The 12,429-nt window shown below is 37.4% G+C and overlaps 1 protein-coding gene across 6 annotated transcripts in view; it reads right to left on the reverse strand.

The window, feature by feature from the left end:
• Positions 1-1,832: 1,832 nt before the first annotated feature.
• Positions 1,833-12,429, reverse strand: part of ANKIB1 (ankyrin repeat and IBR domain containing 1) — an 88,229-nt gene continuing 77,632 nt past the window's right edge. For 4 of the 6 annotated variants that reach the window (XM_084218954.1, XM_084218955.1, XM_084218956.1 and 1 more), the window contains exons 13-20: positions 12,238-12,324; positions 12,011-12,077; positions 11,498-11,643; positions 10,727-10,905; positions 10,131-10,182; positions 7,082-7,193; positions 5,356-5,489; positions 1,833-5,007 (exon numbers count right to left, since the gene is read on the reverse strand). In XM_084218954.1, the coding sequence (XP_084075080.1) occupies positions 4,255-5,007; positions 5,356-5,489; positions 7,082-7,193; positions 10,131-10,182; positions 10,727-10,905; positions 11,498-11,643; positions 12,011-12,077; positions 12,238-12,324 (1,530 nt within the window). In that variant the 3' untranslated portion in view covers positions 1,833-4,254. The remainder of the gene's footprint in view (positions 5,008-5,355; positions 5,490-7,081; positions 7,194-10,130; positions 10,183-10,726; positions 10,906-11,497; positions 11,644-12,010; positions 12,078-12,237; positions 12,325-12,429) is intronic. The other 2 variants (XM_084218959.1, XM_084218958.1) reach the window with 2 other exon arrangements.

Consider the following 12,429-nt stretch of genomic DNA (forward strand, 5'->3'; position numbering starts at 1 on the left):
CTTAAAGTACCCTCTCTCCAGAGGATCTCTACCCTTAAAATGTCAGTCCCAAATTTTGAGCATCCTCTTCAGTTTCCTGATTCTCCTTAACAGAACTAGCCTCAGAGCTGGAGTGGGTTGACTCACTCTGAGGCCTGACTGGAAGTGCCTGATGCAGCTGAGATATTTTGCACTGTGTAAGCTCAGCTAAAGTTGCAGAGTAAATGTTTTCTTCCAATTAATGTGTATTTCCAGTTTATTTTTTTTACCCCAGTAAGAGGAAGGGCTGCCCTTGGGAGTTATCAGAGCCCATTCCCGCTCTGTGAAACTTCCAATGTAGTCTCCACAAAGAAGTGGAGGAAATAAAATGTTGGCTTCACCTGTGGAGGGCGGGGACTGTGTTAGACACACTGGCTGTCACTACAGAACCGTTTCTCCTCAGGAGCTCTCAGTGGGAGTGGTTTTTATTGGAAGTGATGCAAATCCGCACACACTGCTCATTTCCTGCTTCAGTAGTTGAATTGTTCTGCAGTGGATTTAATTGCATTGCTTCCTCCTAGCTTCTTACTGCTACCCTGCAGTCAGCTGGCTCACAGCTGAAGAATCCTTTATTCTTACTATGTGTGTGTCACTGTTCCACAGTCAGCTGCAGGGGATGCACATGGACTGCTTCTCCAGAACTATTTATGTTGTAAATGCCTGAAATTGGGTGTAAATCTGATGGACTGGTGCACTCTGCATTTCCACATGGTTCTGTTCTAAGGTTCTATACTTAACAGCTCTCTTGTGAGAAAAGCAGCTCGTATTCCCTTAATTCCCAGAGCCACAACTGACGCTGTTCTTGAGGTGTGTTGCACAGTTATTACTTGCATAAGTAACATGCATCTGTCTTTGCAGCTTTTGGGTCATGATTACTCATTTGAGGTTGTAGTAGAGCCAGGAATTCACCCTGGATTTTGTGAGGTCTTTGGTTTTTGGGCCTCATGAGGGACATGGGTAGGTAAAGCAATGGCAGAGATGACATAAAATGACCACGAGTACTTGGTTCTTTCAAGGCATGTTAAAGCTGTCTCTTGTGCCAGACAAGCTGTCTCTAGAGCTTGTAAAGAAACATGGCTATCATTGTGTCCATGTTTTGGCTTCCATTGTCACCACCCTTCCTGAGTATTACAGTGGGATGCCTTCTGTGAGGGTGATGAGGCACTGGAACAGGTTGCCCAGAGAAGCTGGGAATGCTCCATCACTGGAAGTGTTCAAGGCTGGGTTGGATGGAGCTCTGAGCAGCTTGGTGTAATGAAAGGTGTCCCTGTGCATAGAAGGGGGATTGGGGATTGGAACAACATGGTCTTTAAGGTCCCTTCCAACCCAAACCAGTCTGTGATTCCATGATCTTGGCATGCTTGGTGGAGGAAGCTGATGACATTACTGTAACAATGAACAAAATAGTTTAGCGCTATTAATGTAACAGAGGCACTCTGGAATTTCCAGGTAAAAATGGACAGTGGATATTAAGTGGCACTTAAGTAACTTAAGCAGCACTTAAGCAACAGTACTTAACAGATCTTTCACAAAAATTAGCCCCCCCCTCTTCAGCAACACTACTCATAGTGACAAGGCATTACTCTACAAAGAACAAGTGCACAATATGGCTGTAGCAATTAAGACAAATTCTATTTTAGATTTTTTTCAAAGCTTAATGGTGGTACTTTATATTTACAAATCAAAACATTCAGCTTACTATATGGTGTCCAACTAATCTGGCACAGTACTGAACATACCCTAAAAATGTCTGTCAGCAGTCTCAAGGACCTGCTACAGTAAGTCTAAGATGTAATGAGAGAGAACGGAATTAGTTTAAGTAATAAATGTTTAATCAAAGAATTTTACATATTATTAACAGCATTCATTTGGCCAAACATCTACATGGTTGTAGTATCCTACCTGTATATAAAGTGGGAATGTATCAAGTATAGACTATGAAAGTGCAAATAACAATTCAAGGTTAGAGTAATTTTTTTACATTATAAAATTAACAGGTTTACAAAATAGTCTTGCCAAACTTTTATTTTTGAATTGTAAAGTCAATGACTATGGTGTTAAAATAAGTACCAAGAAAATACAAATTTAATAAGTCTAATTTCATGCTCATAAGAGTAACACGGAAACAATGGATATACTGCACAACCTAACCAAATTACATAAAACCAGAACCCACAAACTTCACTATCTTCACAGAGAGCACTCTTACATATCTTACTGCAACTTTGCAAGACATCTCAATGCAATACACAATCTTCTTGTGAGAATCTTTCTAGTCAGAAATTACCATTCAAGGAAGCTATGTGAGTTAAACAACTTTCAGACCAATTCATGATGACAGTTCATGAAGGACCATTTCAGCTGAAGGACTTTATACCTATAGGTATTTTTCAAAGGCTCAATATTATGTCAGAAGTAGGGTGGCTAGAGGAAAAGTTGGAAAATTATTTAGACTATTCTAATTCATTCTCTCTAAAGATGCTTGAAAATGGACAAAGTTTTTATGGGGCAAGGGTAAAATATTCTTATTTCATTTTTTACTAATATGAACCTTGTAACTGCAAGGTTCCAAAGCTGGATTTGCATGAATTAGTTACCAAAACACTCACTTGAACTCACAGTAATCAATACATAAACTTTGCTATCATGACACTTGCCTATACACACTCAGTAGTAATAAACTTTTATATCATATCAACAAATCTCTGGTAACAGTTAAGCAAAACTTAAAATGGAGTGTATGTAATTTGCTCATGTTATGAAAAGTTTTGATTATATGTAATTAAAACAGCCATTTGAACAACTTATTCTAGTTGTAATTACATATTGTACCATTGTATCTCACTAACTGTAGATTGATGCTTTTAAGCAAATCTAAAACCAGTATTTTTGTTTTTCACGGTACAACAACTAGGAAAAGGTTTTTTTGTGTTTTTTTTTAATTTTATTTTTTTCTTACACTAAACAGTAATCACACAGCAAATGAATATTGTGCAATTGAACAAATACCTAGTAGTGTTTTGTATATGCAAAAACACTGACTGAACGTTTAGTTATTTACTGTAAAGGCAAGGCCATGGGTGGTTTTATGGAGGTCTTTGCAATTAATAGCATAGTTACTCCAGAACAAACACTGAATTTGAATTACTTGTTTAACTGTGGCAACTATCCAGTTGGGTTAGGCAAAGGCACCGTAACATGTTGAGCAGGATGTGTTATCTGAACTTTTAATAGTGGGACTGACTAATATATGAAAATTCTGTATTCCTATATTTTTATAAAATGTTATCATTAAAAGTAATTGCACTATTAGTGCATAAAATGCTTTGTAGAATTATGAAAACAAAGAACTATGATTGCACTTCCATTAAAGTGTCTCTTAAAATACAGCATAGCTGTTGCTAACTCACTGTATTTTAATATTTAAAATAACTGTTTAACAGCAGCATTAGGTTTTATTAACTTAAGATACAGGCTACATTTAATTAAATGCAGTCACCATGGCAATATATGCCAGTTAAATTTGGAGATGCAATGCTACCCAGTGGTTTCTTCCATCGCTAAGAATTGTGGGATTAGTTGGATCGAGTAACACTGCTCTGTTTCATTAGGCTACTGCCAGTTAACTTTTCACAGTTTGGCACATTTGGACTGTAAATAGACATGAAAAAATCTTTGATTTTAAAGGGAAAGAATATCCCCTAAAAATTGTTCCTGGAGCAGTACTACAGAGAAGCATTAAATACCTCCGTTCACACTGCTAACAAAAATGAAAAATGACTAAGGAAAAGTTATGGAAAACAAAACCAAAATGCAAATGAACTGCTAGATGTTATTTTGGTGAAATTACGAGTTCTAAAAAATGGAATAAACTATTTCTTAGGAAAACCAAACAAAATAATCAGTGTAAGCCTTTAATCCATACTTTCAAGTTAAGGATCATCAACCTAAGGCTAAACAGATGCTGCATTGTATTAGGAATGTGGAATACAACCTACTTATTCCTTTCTCTTGAGAGCAAAAAGGCAAATACTACCTAATTAAATGCAAAGGATATTCCTTGAAAGGTTCACATCATTATGAAGAACTGCAATTCAAGAGAACTCCTAAATATCCGTTGTTATGTCAGTGGTTACAACTGAGCTGCAATTATGTGGATCAAAGCCTCCATAATGCTTACTCCACATACTGTACCATCTGTCACTGCCATTCTTTTACTCCAGATTTAGTTTTTATTCATACCAGATGCACATGTTCAGTCCATTCACTTGAGGTTTGAGGAGTCTGACTTGAACTATCTCCTAAAGTATCTAGGGTGCTTGTTACCTCCCTGTTATTATCACCAATTTGTGATACTGTTTCACTTGGAATAATATTTTCTTCAGAAGTGCTTTCCTCTGTTTGGGTTCCTCTGCCTTCGTTTTTGAGTGCATCCTCAAACAGTGCATGCTCTTCCTGAGGCTCCAGCCCTGTGTCTGTAAGATTTGGCTGCCCTGCTGACCCATCTTCAGTGCTGGGTTGCTGTGACTCCTCATCTGTTTCTGTACTTGTTGAGGGGATCAGGGCAATACTCTGTGGATTCATGTCATGAAACCAGGCCATAATATTTCCAAGCAGATTTTCATTGGTATTGGGATCTTGACTGCTGGAATCAGCATCGCTTGAAGTTGAGTATAATCCACTTCTTGTCTCGCTGCAGGGGTGGGAATGAAGACGATCGGCTGAGAAGGGATCACTGCCTGCACCCAGTCTCATCAGACTGTCACCAAGTTCTAGCAGCTCAGAGCTGCTCAAAGCACCCCTTGGGTTGTCTATACTTATGGGAGCAGAGTCCAGTCTTGTAGGCAAAGAGGTACCTATTGCTCCTAAAGATGCCTCATTATTTAGAAAGTCTCTAGTTTCTTCATCTATGGCTAAGCCAGATTCTTGTAATGACAGCTGAATAGCTAGCAGGATGTTTGGGTCATCTTCATCCAGAGAACTCAGAGCCTGTGGAAATACATAAGGATGCTCTCAGAATAAAACTTGCATCTTGTTACATATTTTGGATAAAAAGCAATTTTGGCCCAAATCTGAAATTCATTCATTATTCCTACATGTCCTTTATCAGAATCAATTTTTACCAAGAGAGCTGACAACACAATTTAAAAGGTAACAATCGTTATGTTAGTGATTGTTTAGCAATTCTTGCCATTGTGAATGTATAATTTGTTGTCCTAGATTCTCCCTTTCTCCTTGAAGAATTAAGAAAATTTGCAGAGACAAAATGACACAGAAAGGCAGAGCAGAAGAGAGCAAGCAAAGCAGAGAGAATGGAAAAGAGATTAGGGGAGATACCTGAAGAGAATCCTGGTTTTCAGAGCGACTGACAGGGGTATAGTCATGAAGCGAAGAGCTGTGCAGAATACCCATAGAAGCTGAACTCACCATGGAGGTGCCATGTCTTCTACTGCTGCCACCTTCCTGAGTGTCTGTTTGGGCAACCAAAACAAAAGCAGTTGAAGAACCAGTGAGGAAGCCTCCTCTACTATGATTTACTCATAGAATCTCTTCCTTCCTTTCTGGATTCTAGCTGTGTAATTTTACTCCTTTATTCACTCTGAACAAAAGAATCCAAACCACTCCTTCCCATCAGCTCTTACACAGTGGTGAAACACCAATCCCACTGCATTAGGAGTGACTCCCTGCCTCATTTGTCCTTTCTGCCCTCAATACCCTTCTCTGTGAAAGCATGGGCTATGCCATTGGGAGCATGGGCAGAAGGGGCAAAGTGCTTCTAAGGCACATACACGATTTATAGAAAGCCCTGAAAATTACTGCATGTGGACACAAATACAGGATGCACTTACAGGCGGATTACAAATCACGTTTGCCCGTTTCTCTGTTCTTTCAAAGATAAAACTTCAACTATACTGTTAACATTATAATAATCTTTACTGTAACATTGCAGCACAATTAAGAGTAGAGTTGTTAGGGAATACTTCAGCAATTACTGACATTGCTATTTTCTTAAAACCAACAAAAAATAAAAGATGCTGCTTCCAGAAAAAATTGTGCTGTAATAAAAATAAATGTAAATATTTTGAGTTTGGAAAATGGAATTTTCCACTTCAAAACTCAAAATGTGATAGACTGAAATAAAATAATCTCTTGCATGCTTTGACAGTGTGCTCTTGGCCATCACTACTATATCCAAAGCATTCAGTCAAAATCTAGTCCTTGAACTAACAAGATGGTTTTGTATTTTATTTGTAATAGGGAAGAACCAAAGTTCACCAAAATTTTGATTACTTTTTCTAAAATAAAGGATGCATGTGATCCTTTCTCCTCAATAAAGGGTCTCTTCTCTTGGTTTTAAAGAACAAGCTATGTGTTAAGTTCCTGAGACATAGCAATGAGAGTTTGTGCAGCATGGCATGAAGAGACTGAGCACACAGACTGGTGTCTTTGCAGAAACAGTGTCACAGTATTATTTGGATTCAAGCAATTTCTGGACCTGTGCTAAGGTTCTGGCAGAACTGAGCCAGCCCAGACAGCCAAGTCACAGAGAGACCTTAAAGGACTGCACTACCAGCCCTCAGAAGAGCAGCACTCTGGAAGTCACAGCTCAGGCCAATTTTTTTCCTAGCTGCCTTTGCCAATACAGCTTCTGAGCAGAGTTTTGGAATACAGCCTTAGGATGCTCTTCCACAGGCCTCTACATGTATGCCTCTACATTCTATGCACAATTGGTTCTTTTCATTGGTATAGAGGACTTGTGTATGTATGAGTGACCTTCAGCATTTCTTCAGAAAAGCAAACCTGCGCTGGACAGCTGAGAAGTTGTTAGTGGGAAGATCAAGGCATTTTTCTTTTAGAACAGCAGCAGCCACAGTGAAGTCAACAACACTTCTAAGATCACATAAAAAAACTGCAGAGACAAGCCTTTATGTTGTATCCTGGAAAATACAGCAATGTATTTGAAACTTCTTTAAAGTGTATCCACAGAAGAAGAAGCACCGTGGTCACTACTAGTGATTTCTGAAGCAGGAAGAGAAAGAAGCCAGCCCAGAGAGGTCCGTACCTAATGTACTCTCACTGGGGTCATCGGGGTCTGGAGTATTACTCAGCAGACTGTGCATGTCTCCACGTCGACGCTGTCTGTGCCTCCTCCGATACTGAAATTCAGCATATTCCTGCATAAACCAAAGGTTACAAAACACAGGGCAGCATGCAGCACTATTTTTCTGAGTAACAAGCACCACATTTTTATCAAAAATGTGTGATTTTATACGCTTTTTATAAAATCACCCGCTTTCAGAAAAATGAATTGCAACTTGTATCATGCGACGCTTAACATAAATAACAAAAAAATCCAAGGTAATCCTAGATCTATAAAACAATGAATTAGCAAAAAAAAAAAATTAGATGTACTACTAACATTTTAATACTTGCAATCTCCTTTTTTACCAATTCCAGGAACACATTTCTTGTTTAAAATCTTTGATGCCAAACTTTATATATGCACCTATTGACACACTTCTAAATAAATGCATACTCACTGATTTTAGAACATAAAAACAATTGATGTGAATTAGACCAACAGATTATCTCAGAATCTCTGCCAGCAACTGGCAGTAGAAAAGAACCTTGAAAAGACAACAGAAAGCTGTTAGACATACACTGGAACTTGATATATTTTTCTGAGCTTCCAGGACACTATGGCTTCAGAATGTCTTAAGCCACATCTGACACTCTTCTACTGGACAGTCTATGATGGATTTTTATTCCATGGATTTTTAAATTTTTATTACAAATCTCCTCTACTTTTGCTTAACTTGAGCTGCTAATGAGCCATACCATATGGATTTGAACTCCTGCAGCCTGTATTTTCTCATATTGTGTGCTTAGACATTTCATATAGCATTTATGGAAAAGACTCTTGACCATATCAAGCTAACATCCTAAGGGTTAATTATCTTAATACTTGGATCAATTTGCCTATCTTTCCTAATATGAAGGAACTAGTTTTATGCTTGAAAGGAAATTTCCAGGTATCTTTTCTGGTATGTGCAGCTGACACTGAACCTGTGTAGGTAGCACTTTGTGTAATTTCAGTTATTCCTACACACAAGGCAATAAAACTATGCACACAGGTACTCGCTCTCCTCTTCAAAAGAATATTGTTCTTTATTTCTGTGAGTTCCCAGTTGGGAAATCTGTAATCCAGAGGATTCACTTGGCCAAATGAATTGGTAAAGATAACAGTACCATTAGATTTCCTTTTCTATATTAACTCTTCAACATCTAAAGCACCTAAAACTTAAATCCAGAAGTGTTATTTCTCTTACACAATGACCTTATTAGTGTAGATGGTATTATGAGAGTATGTTTTCTTCCATGAACTTTCTCAGACCAAGTGCTTACTCATAAGGACATATGCAAGACAAAAGGAATAGTCACAAAATCATAGGTGTGGGCAGATTTTAATCCATGGAAATTGTGAGAACGTCAACAAGTAGCTTTATTGGACCAGACAAAAGGTCCATTTAGCCCAATATAATGTCTTCAACAGCAGTTAGTAGTACATGCTTGTTAGTCTGTGGAACACCATAAAGAAACAGGGCAAACATGAGGTGATTCTTCTCTAAAATGCTCTTCCAGCTTTTAGGGATCTCAGGGATTTTCTAAATGCAAGGCAGAGCCTCAAACAACAGAAAATCAAACCTTGATATAGAATAATATAACTGAATTATTCAAAAATATATAATTATATCACTCTGAATCAGAAAAGGAATAATGGGAAGTGATCGTTGAACACTAAGATTTATTCATCATACCAGATCTTAGCTCTCATTTTTTTGCAATAAGTACAGCTCTATGTAAAATACTTTGCAGTGAAATTCACTAAAATAAACAAAGATGATCATTATTAATTCTATACAATTCCTTTAGCATAGGTGGTTGCAAGTATTCGTGATAGCTACGTAGCAGAGAAACCAACTTGCATCACACAGTGCCACATTTAGGCAAATCATAGAAACTCAGAAGCAGATCATCTAAGCACAGCTGCAATTGCACCTCCTGCTAAACAGCTTTTCAACACATTTCTTACCAGCTTCTTCTCATAGCCAGTTCCACTGTCATCAGTAACATCACAATCAATCATACGGTAACATCACAATGAGTTTGATGTGTCAGATGTGGGATTATTTCAAAAAAACTAAAGGAAGGAACTGGACAGGAGAAGCAGCTGATTTTCTGTAGAGAAGCGAGCCATGTTCTCACCAGCGTGACGCTCACCAACAATAGCAAAGGAAATATATGGAAAAAAGTACATGGAGTTTTCTAGGATGTTTAACAATGACTAGCTAGAAAGAAAACAGCAAACAAGGAAATGTTGAAATGAAGTTTCCTTCCTGACTGAATGCTTTAATCTAATGTTCTCAAAACATTAACTAAAAATTAAGATGATAAAGGAAATCTTTATAGGAATCTCCTCCTTTTTTTGAGCAGAGTCTCAAAAACTACTTACTCTTTCCCATATACAGATCATAGAATATGAATTAAAAAATTATAATTTTCATTCTTGGTAAAGTAGCAGAAATTAATGTCACTCGAGTATGCAATTTCCATCCTGCTTTAATACCTAACAATAAAAATAAATATTTGAAGTATTTAACAATATTTAGGAGTATGACTGCATGTTTTTGTTGGGATTTTGACAGAAGATGGAAATTTCATAAACTTTTTGTCAAATTCTGCTGAACTGATATTGCATTCAAAAGTAATCTAAATAATTTCATACATTTATTACTTTAAGGCTCTCCAGCACACAGACAGCAGTTTATATTCAATTTTAAAACTGCTTTTGTACTTGGAAAATGAATGTGAAATAGCTTGTCTAATGCCACCTTAGATAACTACATCCATGTTAGAGGCATTGTTTATAGTCATTGCACAATTAGCTACGAATATATTTCCTTCTATTGTGAAATAAATGAAATGGAAAGCTTAACCAACTTGAAATGCTTTGACTCAAGATAAGGAAGCTCTTCATGCAGATTGTGATCATACCTGTGTTTCTAGCATATGCAGAACTAAGTTAAAAAAATTAAAAAGAAATAGTTTACCTCAGGGGATGCAAATCCTAAATACTCCCAATCCCATGTTCCACCAGCAAAGCTATAAAATGGAAAGACACACCATTAAATTTAGAAATAGAACAAATATGAAAAACATCCAGAGCTTCAAAACCTATTGAAATCTGAAAACTAGTGCAACTGTAGCTCTCTAAACTTAAAAAGTCTTCCCCCTTAATTCAAAATTAATTTTGAAAACCCTACAGTTAAGTTGTTGACTATTCCAGAACTGCCTGACGTGTTTAGCAAATACTTAAAAGATTTTTGAAGTGTAGCAGGGATTTATTGACAATCTTGATGGAAAAAAGTAAAACGGAAGCCATGACATCTAATTATTACTATAGCACAAATGGGGAAGCAATTTAGGTTGCAACACACATAGCAGTGATCCTCGAAAAGAAAAATATGTTTTTCCCCAAAGGCTGTAATTCCACAAGGATGGAATGCCCAAGAAAGTATCACTATCACAGTGATTTACCACCATCACACTCAGCATCTCCCTCATAGTCAGAGAACAGCAGTGGATTCCCCCACTTTGGCAGCTACCAAAAGAACTTCTGCCTTGGGCAGCGTTCTGGGCGGATTACCTGCGCCTGGGTGCTTCTGGAGAGTCTGCAGGAGCAACGCCCCGGGCCACAGAGGCCAGGAACTCCTGGCGCTTCTGCTGCACCAGGCAAGCGGCTCGGATGATCTTATGGCGAGGTGTCCGAAGGTAAGGCCTGTTCACTTTCTGTGCAAGGTCTTCAGTGACCATTTCTAGGTCTGTCTGCAAGAGTTAATAATACAGAAAAAAGAGTTTTACAGGGAAATGCAAATCAGGAAGAGCTCTTCTCCATAAATACTGATGGGAATTATATCCATTTTCCTGAAAATACCTTATAAAATACTGAAATACCCCAAAATATCTGTCCCATAGCCTACTCTTTTTCTGACCTACATTCTGTCCTCCAGCTTGGAGCAGGATTTCCCTGCACTGTGAAATACTGAACATCTTCAAGGGACTCAAGGGACAGCAAAGGAGGCAGCAGTCCCAGGTACTCCCCCTCTTTTGCTTCCTCCCAGATGTCAAGCACATCAGATGGGAAAGAAAGGAGAAGCTAGAGAAGGAGATGAAGACTGAAGCTAAAATGTTACCCTCAGAAGCAGATTAACAGGAAATTTTCTTACTTTCCCCTTCCATCTGTCCTTATCCTTTTCCTTTGCAAAGGGATATAAAAAAAATGCTACTTTTTCAAACTTGGTTACAAATATAAAACAGGCATGTCAGTTTTATACTACAGAAATGGCAAAAAGACACTGAAAACTAATATCAAAAAAATAAAGTGCCATTAGGAAAGTAAAATATATCCATGTATTACCTGCATAAGTTCAAATATTTCTTTCTTTGTGCTTTTAGGCTCCAAAAAGAATCCATATGGATAAGAACACTTAAGAATGCGGCGAGTTTTTAGAAGTTCTTGCACTGCATCTTCAATGAATGTGGTATCAGGACAGCCTCCCTCAGCTGCAATATGAAACAAGCATTGGGAAAGTATTTTCCTGCTGATGTCAGCATTACTTTTGTGTATATCAGTTAAATATTTTACAAGTAAAGAGCAGCAAGTTCACAATAACTGCACAGTGTTCTTAGGAAAAGAAATAAGCACAGAACATTAGCTTCTACCTTACTAATGCTACTTCCTCCTTGAGGCTTTGGAACAGTTAAGATTTACTGAACATTTAACTTTTATCCAGTGTTTACAAATTCTAGTACTGGAGGGATGACATCACACAGCAGACTTGATGTGAGCACTGTCCAAAAAAGAACAGTTTAGCCATAACTGTGTTGATGTGATTTCAAATCAAAGGCACAGATCACAGCAAATACTTACTTCCACTTAGAGCTCTACTCAGCTGCTCCATCTTTTCTTTGGCTGTTTTTAGAAGGCGCTGCTCTAACTAGAAAAAGAAAATAAATAAAATAAAATAAAAAAATTATTTTTGGATTAATAAAACAGGAACAAACATCAGTAAAAATGGCTTGAGAAAATAAATAAAATAAAAGAAAAGAATTATTTTTGGATTAATAAAACAGAAACAAACATGGCTTGACCCACACCTGGTAGCTAAGTTCATGGTTCTTAAATCTTGTATAATAGTGCATAAACCTATCAAGCTCTTGAAATCTTCTATGCTTCTTTTCAGCCTGGAAAATAATGGAGAGACAAAAGAAACCAAAATAAGTCTTATAATTTAATACAACAATCACCATTAAATATAATTAAATAGTGAACTGTTTCTATTCAGACTA

Source organism: Fringilla coelebs (genome assembly GCF_963513975.1).
Source record: "Fringilla coelebs genome assembly, chromosome: 1".
Lineage (NCBI taxonomy): Eukaryota > Metazoa > Chordata > Aves > Passeriformes > Fringillidae > Fringilla > Fringilla coelebs.